Raw genomic sequence first — 18,599 nt, 5'->3', positions numbered from 1 at the left:
TATGTTTAGCTAAGGAAATATATAAATAAATGTATAAATTAGCAAAGGCCCATCAATATGATTGGCTATTAGCTTGGTCAGTGTGCTGTGAGGGATGCGTTAGCTGCAGTAGAATATAAATTCCTCTCAGACATGGACATGCTAACATATGCAGACGTACACGCATGTAGCCTCCACTCACACACATCCCAGAGGGTGTCATTAGTCCGTCAAATTCAAGACCTGAAGGAATCGCTATAGAATAGATTAAAGAAATAGATGTTTTAGTGTCACTTAAACGGGATAGGTGCAGTAAAATGTGTTGTTTTACAGTGTCAGCCATAGTAGTACGGCACCCCTGGAGAAAATTAGGGTTAAGTGCCTTGCTCAAGGGCACATCGACTGATCTTTCATCTTGTYGGCTCGGGTATTCAAACCAGCGMCCTTTCGGTTACTGGCCCAACGCTCTGACCGCTAGGCTACCTGATGCCCTGTATAATTTTACTTTTGCTATTGACTTCAGTTTTGGAGAGATTGGTCTGTCAATCCAATTTACTTCGGATCAAGGAATGTAGACCACAACACCTCCAATTTATCATATATCAACCATAACAGATTGCAGTCCTTCCAGTCCTGGTGGCAGACAGTGATGGGACAGTCAKTTTGAGGGGGCCAAGCACCATGAGTGATGGTTTGCACCTCAGGTATAATGAGGAGTTCCTGCTCAGCCGCTGAGAGGGAGAGTGGCAGCACTCCAGCCCTGCCCTCGTCCTAATCCTGGGGATCCAGTCTCTGCTGACTGCAGGCTTATTCAAGGCTTTAGGGAGAAACACAGGGGCCATCCCGGCTCCTCTAGCTCCCCTCAGATCCTATCACTGCTCCTCCCACTGACCCACAGAGACGRCAGGCACCTGCCCATTCAGCAGGTCAAGCACGTCTCTCTCTCTATCTCTCTCTCTTTTGCTCTCTCTCTCTTACTTACTATTTATTTGCCTCTCTCTGTCTCACTATCTCTTTCTCTCTCTTTCTTTCTCTCTCAGACACTCGAAACTGACTTATGAGGATATGGATAGCAGGCGAGTCATTGGAGGAGAGGGGAAATTGGTTAATTTTGTAAGAGGAGAGGATTGGAGAACCAGTTGAAGTSAGAAACAATATCTTCACTGAAAATAAACTGTGACACACGCAGTATACGGTACACATACAGCATGAACACAATGTGTTCTATGCAGTATGTTTCTCTGCAGGCAGCTTGCCTACACCATATTATTCAGCATATTGCAGTGGTAATTTATCAGTCAGGTGGGAATGAACAATATCAAAAACCATATACTCTTCCCAATGCCATATAGGCTACCATTTCATATATGAAATTCTTCCACCWCATTTGAATTTCACACTGCAATATTCTCTGAGTCAAACCATGGAAGTTGTAAAGCAAATTACCCCCAAACTGTCCCAGAAAACATAGAGCACATCATAATTCGTTGTTTTCCTTCTGGACATCCACGATTCAGTTCAGTCCTGGGTTATGAGAAGGACATCAGAAACGAGGCCTCCACTGTAGCGAGCCACGTCACGTGACTGTGTACGATGTTTAAACGGCGTAAACAGAACCCGTCTCACAGTGGGGGCCATGCYGATTGCTGACCACGCACACAACWATGTCTCCTCTGAACCCACCCTTTCATGGCCGCCCCGGCTTTGATGCTCACTCTAATTGGTTGAGATGAACCGGAGCTCGAGCTGCTGTGGTGTTGTGGCCCCCAGCTCAGCTCCACTGTACGCTATGCCTGGCCACAGCAACACTGTCTGCTTTTAATTAGCTGGTTCCCTCTGTCTGTCTGTGTCAGAGATGGAGAGGGAAGAGAGGGAGATTGGGAAGACACAGGTGTACAGTAATCTAGGTYTATGTGTCCTACCCTTCTATTAAAGGGTTTGGCAGGTTAAACTGAGTAGAGAAGGTAAGTAGAGGATGGACCAGGTGGGGAGGTGCTGTATCTRGGGGCTGGTCTGTAAAATGGTGAGTCGTACAGGGGACCACCTTGGTGTGTTTTCCCAGCACTTCAGAGTGGTGGTGAGAGAGAGGAGGTGGCGGGTTGTGACTGCGACGGGAGTAGAAGTGAAGGGTGTTCCGTAGCAGTTTGTTTTCCCAGCCCTTCACTTCTCAGCGTTTGGTGGTGGTTCCGGGCCCTGCTTCTGTTGCAGAGCCGCCGGGTGTGAGTGGCGCTTTGTTTGACTTCCTCTCAGTGCAGGAGACACCAGCAGGGCCCAGTAATGAGTCTGCAAACAAGACTTACAAGGAAAAGAACCGCGTTGCTCATGACTAATTGCCCTGAGTGACAGAAACAGAGAAACTAAGGTCTGAGAGTATCTGGAGTTTTAGCTATAGGGCTCTACTTGACCAAGTTGAAGGATGGTGCTTGAAACAGTTCTCTTAATCTTATGTCTCCTGGTTAGAGCTCGGTGTAGGTATAACGTGCAAGACAGGGTCTTGCTAATCAGCAATAATTATGTAATAAGTCTCCAATTGATTGATCTCCTTAACCGGGATGCATTTAAACAAGTTTTTGTAAACAAACAATAGCAGGCCCTAAAATGTAATGTCACCACTGAAAATGAGTGACAAAACAACGTCGGCCCACAATATTTATACAAGCCATATTTCGATGACGTTATAAACTATTTTCTTCCATACAATCGCAAACAAAGCAGAAAGTATCATGTCTCTGCAGCTTGTGTCGACTTCACAAAAGCACAATGATTGATTATGACAAATTACTAGCTTGTATGAGCAGCCGAGAATCCTCTACCTGCTGTAGCCCTGGAGCTGGGAAGCGAAATTGTTCCACCCAAGCACCATAAAAACAGATTGAAACCTCAGAGCTGTGAATTAGCCACACAGGAAGCCCTAAACCCTCTGTTTTATTCATGAGCATGAAGTCTATCTGAGCTAAGAAACCCCCGCGGTCTCTCTCGCCACATCAAGGTTGCTGCGCCGCATCAATTCCACATTCGGGAAGGTTGTGTTTTTGACATGCAACAATAATGGCACATTAAAAAGCAACAGGGATTAACCGACCAAGTCATTTGTGGATGTATAAACAAGTTGTTTATTATACTGTAAGACACAGAGGAAGTGACCATGGCCGCCATGTTGCAACTAGTTATAAATAGAGAARCATCATTCAGCTCATGGAATGCTTCTCAAAATGTCAGCCAAGTAAAATTTGGGGGGTTTGGGGGGGAGAGAGGGGGAGAAAGGAGGGTGGGAGAAGGGGAGAGAGAAAGTTTGCACATCTGCTGAGGAAATGCATTGTTGTTGATAATCCTTTGAAAATTGAAAGAGGGCGATGCAGCGTCTCCTAAGGGGAGGGCGATGCAGTGGACACACACAGCTTACCGCCAGGCTCCAGCGTCTGAATGACAGAGAAGTTTGGTGATCACCACGGGGGGTTCTGAAGATTGTAGCCAAGTGGGAACAAGGTGAAGAGGCCACATCTCCAGAAATTGCGGTGGAATATACAGCAGAAAAATGTCCTTTCAAAAGTCCCCCTTCTCATAGCCTCTGTTAATTTCAGCAGAACTGCCATATGCTGCAAAGGCAGTCAGTTGTCGCTTCGGCTCCAGTAATTATGGCTATACTTTGATAATTGCACCAATTAAAAACATTAATTATGATCCTGAAATCTGTGCAATGTTTCATAACAGGTGTAAACAGTAAGTATAGTATCATGCTGGCAGGCATCAACACACACAAMCATMCACACTGAGATGAAGATGTTTAAAGCCTCACACTTAATAAGCTGAGAAACAAACACAAATTAGTCACTTTGCCAATGAGAGGAGAAATAATTGGTCTACTTCCCATTATGCTAATAAAGAAGCAATAATGACAAAGTTGCCACGCCGATAAGAACTACTCAGTAGGAGGCCATTTCATTATTCTTTTTTTACTTCCCCTTCAAAGCAATTAGATGTATCTCACAATGTCAAATAACAACAACATACAGAATTCYGTGCGACACATCTGCATTTATTTGGGTTCTTTGGGTGCGGACTTTTCCTAATTGCCCTCTCTGAATTTAACAACTCGGGGCTGCTGTCATTATGGCTGCATTGAAGTCCTAATGAGTGGAATTGTTATCTAAAAGATGGACCCTATTTCCCCTGCTGTGAAACCAYATTAGATCCAGACAGCTCATTTCTATTCCCCCTGTCATCTCTCTAGAAATGACGCGCAGTGCTTGAAACTGTTTATTTCCAAATTCAGACCTCCTCCGCGGCAGCCATCGGCTTCAATTACCAGTTTTCCTGAGCAGAACCATCAGGCAGTCTGACACTGAGGTCCAACCTAATTCCCACCTTCTCCAAAGTCAAGAGCATAATGTGCAGATAAAAAAGGTGGAAAATAGCCTGCCGCTCATTAGCATGCAGGGGCTGCCTGTTCATTTGCTTGCTGCGAATGAAAGTTCTGGCACTCAGCACCTCCTGCAATATGAGAATAGTCCTCTTCAGACCGCGCCGTGTCCTTACTGCAGCGGAAAGGTCATCCGCAGAGGCACACAGCAACCTGGCTAGCTGCTCTCCACTGGCCCTCCTGGGAGAGGGTGACGGGGGTATTGATTCTGGGAGCACCTCATTACCTGCTGAATCAACATATTATTGCCATGTTTCACCCACAGAATTGTTTACAAGTGTATTTACAACGGTGGCCAGGGCGCGACCACACTCATTAGTCCATGACCCGGCGATTATGTGTCATCTGATACGCTGCTATCTGACTTGGCTGTCTGACCAGGGCCACTGACCTGCATTGGCCCAGGCCCATTACCGCGCCCCTCTCTCCCTCTACCCTCTACTCTCTCTCTCTCTCTGCTCCCTATGAATGTATCCATTAGCCCGCCGATGTGTAAATTGTTTTCACCTGCACTGTGGGCAGATGGGGACCAGCGTCTCGGTCGTGATTTCCTATGCATGAGCTTTCTAATCAGTCGGAGAGTAACACGATTCCCCTGCTCCTCACAGGAAAAAGACAAACCACACACACACACATTCACCCACACACACACACTTTCACGCACACTTTCACGCAGACAATCACACACGCTAATACGTTCACACACTCACAATCTGCAATCAATATGCATGCTGTGTTGTAGGGATATTGGTGCAGTGGTAGCGGTGAAAGGGTTCATTATATGAGCTTATATCACTGTGATAGCTTAATACTGAGGAGAGCCAGGGCCTGGGCTCAGGGCTGATCCTTGCCTCCACTATTCCCAATTTCATTCCAACTTAAAGGATAATTTGACCTCTGAGACAAAACCCACATAAGCACAACATCCAGTGGCAGTGTCAATCGAGTGTGACCTTGAAAGTGGATTCGAGCGAGGGCTCCCTCACACAACAAATAAACGCTCACTAATGCTCTGACGTGGATGTGACATGTAACCTGGGCCTCTCTGCTAGAGGGGGCCAAACATCTCTTTCAATGTGAGTAGAGGTTTCCAGATAATGAGCAGTSAACGTCAAGGGATATGATGCTTTATTTCAGTATTGACAAAACCGTATTATCGCCATGGTTATATCACCATCACTGTATTACTAATATCGTATCATTATTTGCTATTGTCATACCTCCCCGGTCGAGAGAACATTTCAGCACCCCCACCCCAAAACATCTTCCCACGGCGATGCCAGAGAGACAGAGTAAGGAAACTGCAGTGAGCCCAGCACCAGCACAGCATCTGTAAAGGGATCACTCCAGATCTCTGACCCACCACATGACAGATGGTTTACCTGTCAGCTACAGACAGAGAGCTGGTAAACATGGAGGTGCATTTCCACATGCTGCAGCTTAAACGAGTTGACATAGACTTCTAACCTCATGTGAGGGCCCAGACAGGCCCTGGATGTCACACACGACCCTGACAACATGGTTCTCATCAACCAGCCAGCCAGCCAGCCTGCCACACACACTGCTGGCCTCATCCACTGCCCTCCACACTGACACTGATACTGCTGTCTGTCACTCAAACACCCGACTTACTGCCTCATGTCTGAGTGCATGACGATACTCTGCTTCCTCTCTCTCAGAGCCGGTGCCAAGGCTCCAGAGAAAGAGAATGGAGAATGAATCCACTCACCAACCTGTGACATCACAAGATCTACATAACCGAGCAACAAACAAACAGRAGAGTACCGTCCTCATCCACAAGGCTTTGTTTTACCAAAACTGTATCCATTGTACTCTCAGACAGCACTCTAGACTTTGCTGATGCTTATTCAAATCACCAACAAATGCAACATCATGGTCAATGTAATACCTCAAGTTGTCCATTGAACAATGAGATAAAAATGTGTATAGTAATCTGTAAATGGCCTACCTTTAATAATGATTTACGCTATTGCATTAATAATGGACACCTTTCACACTCTTTTCAAAGGTAGGTTACATCTCTGGTGACATCTCTTGGTTTTAACAGAGTACTTTCAATTCAGATCAATTTGGCACAATTAAACTGCTTTATATTCACTGGAGCATGCACTGTCCTTCCTAGTTAGCATGCACTGTCCTTCCTAGTTAGCATGCACTGTCCTTCCTAGTTAGCATGCACCTGTCCTTCCTAGTTAGCATGCACTGTCCTTCCTAGTTAGCATGCACTGTCCTTCCTAGTTAGCCTGATGAGATGGCCATCCTACAGAATGCTTTGTTTTCAAATTAGCTTCAAACCACACCCATTCAGAGTATGTGTGGGAGGACTACTACTTACTGGAGACGTCTTCTGGATTAGTAGGACAATTATAGTCACTGGCAGCAATGATACAGCATCTTGACGTTCGTTTCTGAAACTCTCTGTGTCCAATTGCCTCTTAATCTTCACCCGTGAAGAAAAGCTTTCAGAGAAACTCTGTCTCATCGATCCCCACTCCATACTTTATTAACTTTGCTGGCCATACAATTAAAAATTGGGAATTTTTGCACCTTTTTATCCACTTGACAGCACTTAACTCATAATTGACTGTCTCACACATGAACATTAACAAACACACATAAATGTACATACCACACACACATCAACATGTTGCTGCTTTGTTTGGATCCACAATGAAATGTTGTATCAAATAGACCGAATTTGACGCCCATGTGACGATTGGCAATAATAAACAAACCTATTTTCTGTTTTATTATTTGTTGAAGGTGGACAGTTTCTCACAGACATAACTCATATCATTAGCTAGCCACATTTCAGCTTTAATATGACTCTGTGAAAATCTAAATATAGCTATGCCAACATCAAGTGCCCAATTGTTGAAACAATGATAAAAGCTTGTCAAATCTCATTTTCTGATGGCATAAGCCAATTATAGAAACAAGTGACCATTGAATTAGCYCATACCTAGAACTTGACAGCTTTCATATTCTGATCTAGAAGAAATTCTGTGGGGGGGGAAAAATCACCTTATTTGCAATTTCAGTGGGACTCATCTGAGCTCCAGTCAAACAATGGCCTACCCTTAGACACATTAGAAATGGGAGGTTTATTCCTATTGAGTACTAAATGCTATTTCTTCCATGGCTATTATTACCAGGAGAATATGTAGCTTTTTCTTGTATTTATTGTACATCACAATGTCTTCAATGTTTTGAATGAATATTAAATGCAGTTGTAGATCCTTTATATGTCGGCCACAATAGCCAACCTGTAAAATATTTGACTTAACTCTCACCGTCAGATTGACTGGGGGTTTGAATTAACCCCAAACACTGATCCAAAATCTAAATGATAGTGAAAAGAGTGAGCAAAAGCCATGAAGACCTAGGATATGGAAGAATAGCCACAAAACAGATACACCCAACATGTGCATTACAGAAAGCACAGCCTTAGCCAACTGTTCCAAGTTTGACACAAGAAAAAATCGGAGTCTTCAGAGAAGATCATTTGGGGGGCGTTTCTGTAAGCTGTTTATCAAATTATTAACCGTCCAGATGTTTCTGTCTGGTTAGCAGCTGAACCCGGGCTCTGCCAAGCAGGGAAACAAAGGTCTGAAGGAATAATTTGAGATGTGCACAGAATATCAATTTAATTTACTGCCGTTAATTCTCATGCAAATCAAGACCTCTGTTAAGGCATATCAATTACCCTACATACTGTATCTATTYTACAAGACGAGGCGCAGGAAGAAAAGGGCCAATAATTCTATATGGGAATACAATTGGAAAAGGACACATTTCTATTTTCCCATGCATATATTATAATTCAAATAATAAAGCCCCATTTTACCATTAAGCATCAACTGATAAAACATAGCATGCTGGCTTTTCCCCAATATGTATATGACTACTGCTGTTGGTGGATTAGCCTATTGTGCTGTTTATATTCCATACATACTCTCCCAGGGAAAACAGACATTTATGGTTTTATGTTGAATCATTTCTCAGTAAAACTGAAATGGGATTGAAGGCAGTGTATGTTTTGATGTATGGTATGGGTCTGGGGCCGTAAAAGTGGAATATGTAGGCTTACTTATCTCTTGAGACTGCCATGTAACTCAAGGTTCAAGAGTCAGATAAGAAAGTTAACCTACGTAAAGTGGAGACTGAATGTGTGTGTCAGTGGAAGGGATAAGTCAAGAAAAAAATAAACATTTGAATGTATTTGCTATGATGGATAACCCATAGGCAGGTTGTTGTTGGTATTCCACAAGTACATGCTAACTGACTGTAATTGTCAAAATTAGGGCTTCTACTACAGATTGTGTTTCAAGGTTGCTCATATGCAGATGACTGTAAATGAACAGAAACATCTAATGCATCCCATCATATGATACAGTGTTGTAACATTCAAATCTAATAGGAGGACTGATCACTTTCACCAACCTCGGCTGGGCCCCAGTAGAAAGAAGAGTGATTGCGAGTCTCACTCACTTCATCACCTCCAAAGTAATGGTTTTCAGCTCTGTGCAGCACAAACAAAGAGCCCCGCAACAATATCAATTATACATGCAGGAGGCAAACAAGGGGATTTATTCCACAACAAATAGCCTCACGGAGAGATGTTGAATAGGGGCGATTAACATATGAAAAGGACAGCAAAACTCCCCAGTTCAACAGCTAAATAGCAATTTGATGTGGCTGGAATTGGGGAAATTGCTTGATTAGGGGCTGCATTTGGAGGGGCTGACAATAACAGCACCTCGGCTGTGGGTGACGCGTCCGTAGCGAGACACAAAACCGATGTGCCGCTATTGTGGCATCAGTCAGAACGTGGCATGACATTAGAGAGCTGTCAACAATGAACTTCTGAAATGCAAAGCATGATCCGTGGGGATACTGGAGAAAAAAGGAAGCCTGCTGCATCAGGACCATGGACAGAGAACAGAGCCAGTTTATCTGTTCAGTAATAATGGTTTACATGTGCATCACTCATGCATTCGTTTAGGCTTCTCTTTAGCTATTTAGCAGCACACAGACCTTTAACAAAAACCTACAACAAGCTGTTGGTAATTTTGGAGGCACGTTCTGTAGGCCGAAGAGCCCACGGCTAAGAAAGCTTTCCCTAGTCATTTTAGTTTCTTTGAGTCTCCCTGATATTGATTGCGATCAGGGATAAGAGATGTATGGGGCTTACCATGCTTGMTGAAGCAGCCGCATCTTCTGACCACTTCTGTCCACGCATCTTCTGTCCACTTTTTTTGTGTCCACTCTGTCCGCATCTTCTGTCTACAGCCGAATCTTCTGTCCACTCAAGGCCTGCTATGTCAAGCCAGGCTACACTGTACATCACTTCGTATTTAAAAGGGGAAATTATCACAGAAAATTACTGAAATGATAGTAAAGAACATGAGTAGAATATTGCATTGTAGAAAATCTTGGCTTGCATAATGTGTCAATCCAAATATCCAATCGTTGCTGACCAATGCAAATCACTACATCAGCAGTACAAAAAAAMCGTGTAAAAATGCCTCGATCTCTCCCTCATTTATTATTTTCCACGAGTCACGATGACAGTAGATTAGGTCAGAGATCATCAACGAGAGGCTATGTGTTCTATGGAAAAYAATGAACGACGTGGAAGGTGTGTTCCACGACGCGCTAGTGGATTGGAATTTACCTTCCACGGAGTTGCATTATTTTCCAGAGAACACATAGAGTTGATTATTCATTTTATACTATGGCTATAATTTAACACATTTGCCACTACAAATGTGTTCATTTGCCGGTAGAAATATATTCAATATCCACTAAACAAGTAGCTAGCAAGTTTACTATATACAGTAGTTGCCGTGGTAACCAAACAAACAGACTTGCTAGTTTAGCTAACCAAACCATCAGTCCTWGCTTGCTATTATGAAAATCGAATTCAACAATACCAATACTGTTTTTAATTCGTCTTTTGCGTTCAAAAGCAACTCAAACAAAATATGTAAAAATGAACTATAGTAATTAMATTTTACCGTGCAAATATACTACACCGGCTCTGATGCTCGTCGGATGTGGCAGGGCCTACAAAACCATTACAGACTACAAAGGGAAGCCGAGAGCTGAGAGCTGCCCAGTGACACGAGCCTACCAGACGAGCTAAACTACTTCTATGCTCGCTTCGAGGCAAATAACACTGAAACATGCATGGGAGCACCAACTGTTAMGGAAGACTGTGTGATCACGCTTTCCACAGACGATGTGAGTAARACCTTTAAACAGGTCAACATTCACAAGGCCGCAGGGCCAAATGAATTACCAGGACGTGTACTGTGATAATGTGCTGACCAACTGGCAAGTGTCTTCACTGACATTTTCAACCTCTCCSTGTCCGAGTCTGTAATACCAACATGTTTTAAGCAGACCACCACAGTCCCTGTGCCCAATAACACTATCGTAACCTGCCTAAACGACTACCAACCCGTAGTACTCACGTCTGTAGCCATGAAGTGCTTTGAAAGGCTGGTCATGGTCACATCAAAACCATCATCCCAGAAACCCTAGACCCACTCCAATTTGCATACCGCCCCAACAGATCCACAGATGATGCGATCTCCATTGCACTTCACACTGCCCTTTCCCACCTGGACAAAAGGAACACCTATGTGAGAATGCTGTTCATTGACTACAGCTCAGCGTTCAATACCATAGTGCCCTCAAAGCTCATCAAAAAGCTAAGGACCCTGGGACAAAACACCTCCCTCTGCAACTGGATCCTGGACTTCCTGACGGGCCGCMCCCAGGTGGAAAGAGTAGGTAACAATACATCCGCCACGCTGATCCTCAACACAGGGGCCCCTCAGGGGTGCATGCTCAGTCGCCTCCTGTACTCCCTGTTCACTCACGACTGCACGGCCAAGCACAACTCCAACACCMTCATTMAATTTGCTGATGACACAACAGTGGTAGGCCTAATCACCGACAACGATGAGACAGCCTATAGGGAGGAAGTCAGAGACCTGGCCGTGTTGTGGATGACACAAGTAATCAGAAGTTTACATACACTTATGTTTGAGTCATTAAAACTCGTTTTTCAACCACTCCACAAATTTCTCGTTAACAAACTATAGTTTTGGCAAGTCGGTTAGGACATCTACTTTGTGCATGACACAAGTAATGTTTCCAACAATTGTTTACAGACAGATTATTTCACTTATAATTCACTGTATCACAAATCCAGTGGGTCAGAAGTTTACATACACTAAGTTGACTGTGCCTTTAAACAGCTTGGAAAATTCCAGAAAAGGATTCATGGCTTTAGAAGCTTCTGATAGGCTAATTGACATTATTTGAGTCAATTGGAGGTGTACCTGTGGATGTATTTCAAGGCCTACCTTCAAACCCAGTGCCTCTTTGCTTGACATCATGGGAAAATCAAAAGAAATCAGCCAAGACCTCAAAAAACAATTGTAGACCTCCACAAGTCTGGTTCATCCTTGGAGCAATTTCCAAATGCATGAAGGTACCACGTTCATCTGTACAAACAATAGTACGCAAGTATAAACACCATGGGACCATGCAGCCGTCATACCGCTCAGAAAGGAGACGCGTTCTGTCTCCTAGAGATTAACGTACTTTGGTGCGAAAAGTGCAAATCAATCCCAGAACAACAGCAAAGGACCTTGTGAAGATGCTGGAGGAAACAGGTGCAAAAGTATCTATATTCACAGTAAAACAAGTCCTATATCAACATAACATGAAAGGCCGCTCAGCAAGGAAGAAGCCACTGCTCCAAAACCGCCACAAAAAAGCCAGACTATGGTTTGCAACTGCACATGGGGACAAAGATCATACTTTTTGGAGAAATGTCCTCCGGTCTGATGAAACAAAAATAGAACTGTTTGGCCATAATGACCATTGTTATGTTTTGAGGAAAAGGGGGAGGCTTGCAAGTCGAAGAACACCATCCTAACCGTAAAGCACGGGGGTGGCAGCATCAGGAAGGAAAATTATGTGGATATATTGAAACAGCATCTCAAGACTTCAGTCAGGAAGTTAAAGCTTGSTCGCAAATGGGTCTTTCAAATGGACAATGACCCCAAGCATACTTCCAAAGTTGTGGCAAAGTGGCTTAAGGACAACAAAGTCAAGGTATTGGAGTGGCCATCACAAAGCCCTGACCTCAATCCTATAGAAAATTTGTGGGCATAACTGAAAAAGTGTATGCGATTAAGGTGACCTACAAACCTGACTCAGTTACACCAGCTCTGTCAGGAGGAATGGGCCAAAATTCACCCAACTTATTGTGGGAAGCTTGTGGTAGGCTACTCAAAACGTTTGACCCAAGTTAAACAATTTAAAGGCAATGCTACCAAATACTAATTGAGTGTATGTAAACTTCTGACCCACTGGGAATGTGATGAAAGAAATAAAAGCTGAAATAAATTCTGTCTACTATTATTCTGACATTTCACATTCTTAAAATAAAGTGGTGATCCTAACTGACCTAAGACAGGGATGTTTTACTAGGATTAAATGTCAGGAATTGTGAAAAACTGAGTTTAAATGTATTTGTCTAAGGTGTATGTAAACTTTAAATGTACATACTACCTCAAATAACCGGTGCCCCCACACATTGACTCTGTATCAGTACCCCCCTGTATATAGTCTCACTATTGTTATTTCACTGCTGCTCTTTAACTACTTGTTACTTTTATCTCTTCTTATCCGTATTTTTTTTGAAACTGCATTGTTGGTTAGGGGCTCGTAAGTAAGCATTTCACTGTGGTCTACACCTGTTGTATTCGGCGCATGTGACTAATACAATTTGATTTGATTATAGGGAAATAATGCCCGTTCTCCCTGTATGTATGCAATAATTATTTTGATTCCAAATGCAGTTTCAAAAAAATGCATGAGTGTACCGTTCATATACAGTCATTGGTACAGTCTGAAAGCTGATCCTAGACCAGCACTAGGCGCAAATCACATCACTTCTCTACTTTCCCGCTCCTGTTGTTTACAAGAGGGGATCTCTGGGAAGTGGTGCTCATGGCAACTAGCATAAACACTTCTCAGTAGCTACGTTTTTGCTGCTTGTACAAAACGGTGCGCAAAGGGCAAGGAACGTTGTTATCATGGCGTTCTGTGAGGACCAATACTATGAAAGAATTGGATCCATTCAACAAAGCATGCACGAAAGGTAAGATTTTAACCCGTTTTCCTTTTGGCGCCAGGCCCCTTTGACACCACGAGTTTGAGTTGTGCACTCTCCCGACACTGCTGCTGCCTTTCACGCCATGTGTCACTGGATAAAGTGGCTAGCTAACTAACCATTAGCAACGGCTAACTAGCTAGCTGTGGGTCTATTTTACCGGTCAGCGGATTGACACGCTAGCAAGCACCTATGTCTTGAAAARGACGTGTAAGTAACCTCAATGTATTATTTTAACAATAACTATTGCATATTTTCGTTACGCTAGCTAACTTTAGCTAACCAATTTAGTAGGGGGTTTACAMCAACAGCAAACTAACGACGTTAGCTAGCTAGATAGGGCTAGCTTAGCGTTAAATAGCTACTGTTACTCATGTCACTGTGTATGCAATACCGGTTTCATACGAACTGGTAAAACATGTCATTCTTACCAGAACTGCARCAACGTTAGACAAGGCGACTAATCAGTAGTTTAATAATTAGCTAGCTACTGTAACGTTACTGTAGCTAGCCAACTATGATAATGTTGACGGTTACTGTACGTTTAGCTCCGTGCACGACCATCTGGACCTTTTTACTCACAGAACACCACTATTGTGGGCGTGCATGGGGCTGCTGAAGCTAGTATGTTATGGAGACACGTCTTTGTTTGTTGCCTATAACAGTTTTTATTCGTACGATGCAAAGATAGAAAAARCGATGTAGCCAACATCTGTTTCATCTATTCCTGTAGGGAAAAGAGGAGACTTGAGTTGGAGAGGGAGTTGTTTGCTTACTGCAGATCTGACAAGAGAGGGTAAGTGGGTCCCAACAATTAACAATGTAGCTCGTTAGCTAGCAGTTTAGCTTTATGTGCATTGTTTATCAAACCCTTAATCATAATAACAGTTCACTCATTAGCTATCCAGTTGTTACTTTTCATCCCAAATTGTTGTATTTCCTTTATGTGGGCACAGCACACGGTTTATTCCAGGGTAACGATGAGCAATAACCTGTGTAGGCATGACATTGTAGTGGTTATGTAAGTACAGACAGTTAGACTACATAGTACCAGTGTTATTAGGCTATACTAGTATGCTAGTTATTTCACTGGKAGTCACTCAGGTATGAATTATACAATGTAACGTTTTTTTTAACTGTACACTGAAGTTCTAAACTGTTCCGATACTAATGAGGAATGCCAGTGAAAACAAAACATAGAGATAGGCCTACTCCATAGTACAGTGTTTCCCCTAGGATATTTTTCAGTAGCAGTGTCAAAGGTAGCTGGGGAATATTTTTGGGGGGTGGAACGACTGTGGGAAGGTCACTTCTGGTGACTTTTTAAAAGGACATTCTACTCCAAAATGAATGAAAATTTAAGTATGTTGACATAATCTGAAATTACATTTTCCCTTTTAAAAGCATTATAACCTGTAGTCCAATTGATGCAGCATCGRGGCGKCAGGTAGCCTAGTGGTTATAGCGTTGGACTAGTAACCGGAAGGTTGCAAGATCGAATCCCAGAGCTGACAAGATAAAAATCTGTCRTTCTGCCCCTGAAAAAGGCAGTTAACCCACTGTTCCTAGGCCATCATTGAAAATAAGAACTTGTTCTTAACTGACTTGCCTAGTTAAATAAAGGTAAAATAAATTAAAAAATTGTGGTGCTAGGTGATAAAAGAGGGGAAAAGGAGACTAGAGTGCAAATTTAAATAAATGGGCTGAAGTATGGGGTTGCCCATCTGCATTTACCTAATTGAAAACCCCCAAAATACTCTGAATGCATCAAATGCTACAAATATACTGTACATTGTAACTTGTCACTCTGATCTTAAAGGCATGTCTTGGCAGAAATATTTAAAGTTGGAGTCCTTAGTGGTGAAACTGCCACGTCCGTTTGCGAAATTACAACAACAAAGAAGTTACTGCAAACAATGAACACTGTTTTTTCCCTAAGACATCATTGTATGCTCGATAGAACAGCAGAACAACATACTGAAAATGTTTTTGTCACGCCGGGCGGCGTCTGCATTGTAAGAAAAAACTAAAACAATAGCGGCGGTGGCAGATAGTGGCACTTTTTCCTCTACTGCACATTCCATCTTAAAAATAATAATATTATAATCGGGGGGAGAGTGGCAGGATGCCGCAGCTAAATTAATATAGGGGAAACACTGCCGTAGTAACCATTTCTTTAGAATAATGTGTGGAGGAATAGTACTGCACATCTGGCTTTTATTTGCAAGAGTGTCCTTAAATAAATACATCTCTTTTTTGCCTTAAGTTCTCAGATAAAGTGTGCCACACTCTGTGGGTATCTCAAGGAAATCTGTGAGAGAGAAAAACAGGCGAAAATTCGAAACCTAGAGCTCCTGAGAGATGTGGAGTGCATTGAAATGAGCATGAAGGAGCACTGTCTTGACCGTAACCCTCTGGATAAACACAAGGTAAGACTGGGACACTGCAGTGCCAGTGTCTCATCTGTTCAGTGTGTAGGCACAGCTGCAGAGTTGATATTAGGCATTGTGAATTTAAAAGGTTTATGATTCTCTACAAACTGTACCACATTTTACATGATTGAGATGGAGAGCACACTTTATTGAACTCTTTTTACATGATTCAGTAAAGATCATTGTACAGTAAACCTATGGTTGACGCTCATGCTCTATTGTCCCTTATGTACTGAAGAATAGTTCATGTGAGTGTGGGATCATGATTTACAAGGCCATTTCACAMCACAAAAATGTTTTGGAATTTCAAAAATATGATGCATGCACTTCAATGACGTTCTTATTGTCAATTGCCTTAGTATCATGCTCTAATTGCCGTACACTGTAGGGATATTTACACTCATTTGCTTGATGTAACAATAGTAAACACTCGAATACTGCAGTTTATCACTGCAGGCAAATGAGCAAGAGAAAACAATGAAGGAGTCAGATTATCGCTTAACTCAACAACAGTGCTCTACAGCTTAATATCAAATTAACAAAATTGGTTAATTATGACTCGCTAAATTAATTGCCCAATATTGAGACAGTGAAGTGCTCCAGAGGTTTATTTTTCCCCCCTCAAGCAGTTGCTTTGTTTATTTTTTATGCTTTATGATTCATAAATGTTTGTAGTTGATTTTTATTAATAATTTTCTGTTGTCACATTGTTTCATTCATCTTCCTGTTACAAGTGTGCTATGACTTAATTGTCAAGCAGTCAAACAACTGTGAAAATGTACCTTTAACATTCAGGTGTAGATATTTTGTGGACTAAGTCACTATTYGTTTTTTTGTTTAGATATTTCAGCCTATTTCTCCAGTACAATACAGTACGACCACACACATACATACAAATGATGCTGACCGTAATCATAATCATTTGTGACTTCATTGTTGATATCAGTCGCTGTAGAATCAGTGCAAATAGATAACAAGTGTATTTAGTAATTTTGATAAACAGAAGTCGCTTTTTTTGTGTGCAATTGGTATTGTTTTGAAGAAAAGGCCTGGGATGTTGGAGTTAATCCCAGTGCCCTTAACTGCACCATTAGACTGTTTAATTGGAGTTGGGATTAGGGCAGTCAGTCTGGCTACTCAGATGATTAAGCGTGTTGCAGGCACCATGGAGGACACTCACTGGGGAATACCCGAGGTGACTAACTCTCATGTTTGTACACTTTGGATTTCACCAGCTCCTCTTGTCTATGTTTTTAAATGTGTTTGCAGAACATGTTTAACACGGTTTTATCACACTGAAGAAACATCCTATGTATACAATTACCGAGATAATGWCATGTTCATTATGTAGATTTCTCTGATAAGGACAATGTCCAACGATGTATCCCTTTTTTTTAGCCGCATTGAAAAACGGTACAATAGATATAGAATTATTGATCACTTTGAAAAGGGACATTTGCTAAATGAATTGTGCTCTACTTGACTATTTTTCCTGAATTTCTCAGGTTGAATGCTTGAATAGAATTTCCAGATTTATGGCAGCAAGGCAGAAGAAAGAAGAGCCAAATCTTAAAATAGACAAGGTAATAATAATAATTAAGAGTCTCTTGAAATTACAAAAAAAAGTAAATTAGAAGATAGATGTAAGCCTAACCTTTGATTAGAATAAATTAACACATTTTTCAAAGAACATACATGACTTGCAACTAAGCTACCGGTATGTTTCATTCTGGCTGTAGTAGTAGTCTGCTGTTTGTTAATGCAGGGTGCCCTATGTTTTGTACAATTCATTTTATATAAGGGTCATTTATATGATTAAAAAGTTATACAGTCTAAAATAGTCTTTGGGAAATGTGTACCATGTATTATGCAATTCATATATTTTAGAATTCCAGAAGATTTGGCCAAAAATATTTGACTTACACAGTATTCTCTTCTTATGGCAAATCTCTTTTTTTTGTAAGGATAATGCAAATCTTAGCTCTATCAAACTGTGTTTTCAGCTTTGGAACAACAAAGAAAAGTAGACATTATGCAGAGCAAATCTGTAGAGCAGTATACATTTTAACTGTGTCTGTAATAATGCAGGTGTCTAATCCTGGCTGGTGCATCTGTACAAGCGATGTAGTTCAAGCCTATAGCTGCTTCTTCCTTCACTTAACGCAGTTAAAGCTCTTTTAGATGAAATGTCTAAGACATCTCATAATAACTTGGAGCATGCTGTCTAGAGCAGTCACTTGTGACTGTGTGCACAACCCCCCCTCAGCTTGGCGATATTGTAATGAGCAAAATGGTACCGTCACTCCATTATGCATACAAGCCATTGCTGGCAGTGTGCATGTCCCTCAGGCTACAGCATTCATTAAGGGAAGCTTACCGGGCTGAAAGCTGGAGACAGATGATAACGGGATATGATTTTCATATTTAATACATTCCTTGGAAGAGCACGCGCGTGCCGCAGATTGATAGAAGAATCAATTGCTACTTTAGTGAAACACTTTCTACTTTGCCCTGCAGCTACCGATGGAATCACTCAGCCAAGAAATKA

The 18,599-nt window shown here is 42.0% G+C and overlaps 1 protein-coding gene across 3 annotated transcripts in view; it reads left to right on the top strand.

Moving 5' to 3' along the window:
- The first annotated feature begins 13,444 nt into the window (after positions 1-13,444).
- LOC111963168 (centrosomal protein kizuna) overlaps positions 13,445-18,599 on the top strand; it is a 35,125-nt gene continuing 29,970 nt past the window's right edge. For 2 of the 3 annotated variants that reach the window (XM_023986432.2, XM_023986433.2), the window contains exons 1-4: positions 13,445-13,607; positions 14,353-14,415; positions 15,886-16,048; positions 17,557-17,634. In XM_023986432.2, coding sequence (XP_023842200.1) covers positions 13,543-13,607; positions 14,353-14,415; positions 15,886-16,048; positions 17,557-17,634 — 369 coding nt within the window. In that variant the 5' untranslated portion in view covers positions 13,445-13,542. The remainder of the gene's footprint in view (positions 13,608-14,352; positions 14,416-15,885; positions 16,049-17,556; positions 17,635-18,599) is intronic. The other variant, XM_023986434.2, reaches the window with a different exon arrangement.

Source organism: Salvelinus sp. IW2-2015, linkage group LG4q.2, assembly GCF_002910315.2.
Source record: "Salvelinus sp. IW2-2015 linkage group LG4q.2, ASM291031v2, whole genome shotgun sequence".
Classification (NCBI taxonomy): domain Eukaryota; kingdom Metazoa; phylum Chordata; class Actinopteri; order Salmoniformes; family Salmonidae; genus Salvelinus; species Salvelinus sp. IW2-2015.
The sequence above is the reverse complement of the archived record's forward strand: the minus strand, read 5'-3'. Positions and strand labels throughout refer to the sequence as shown.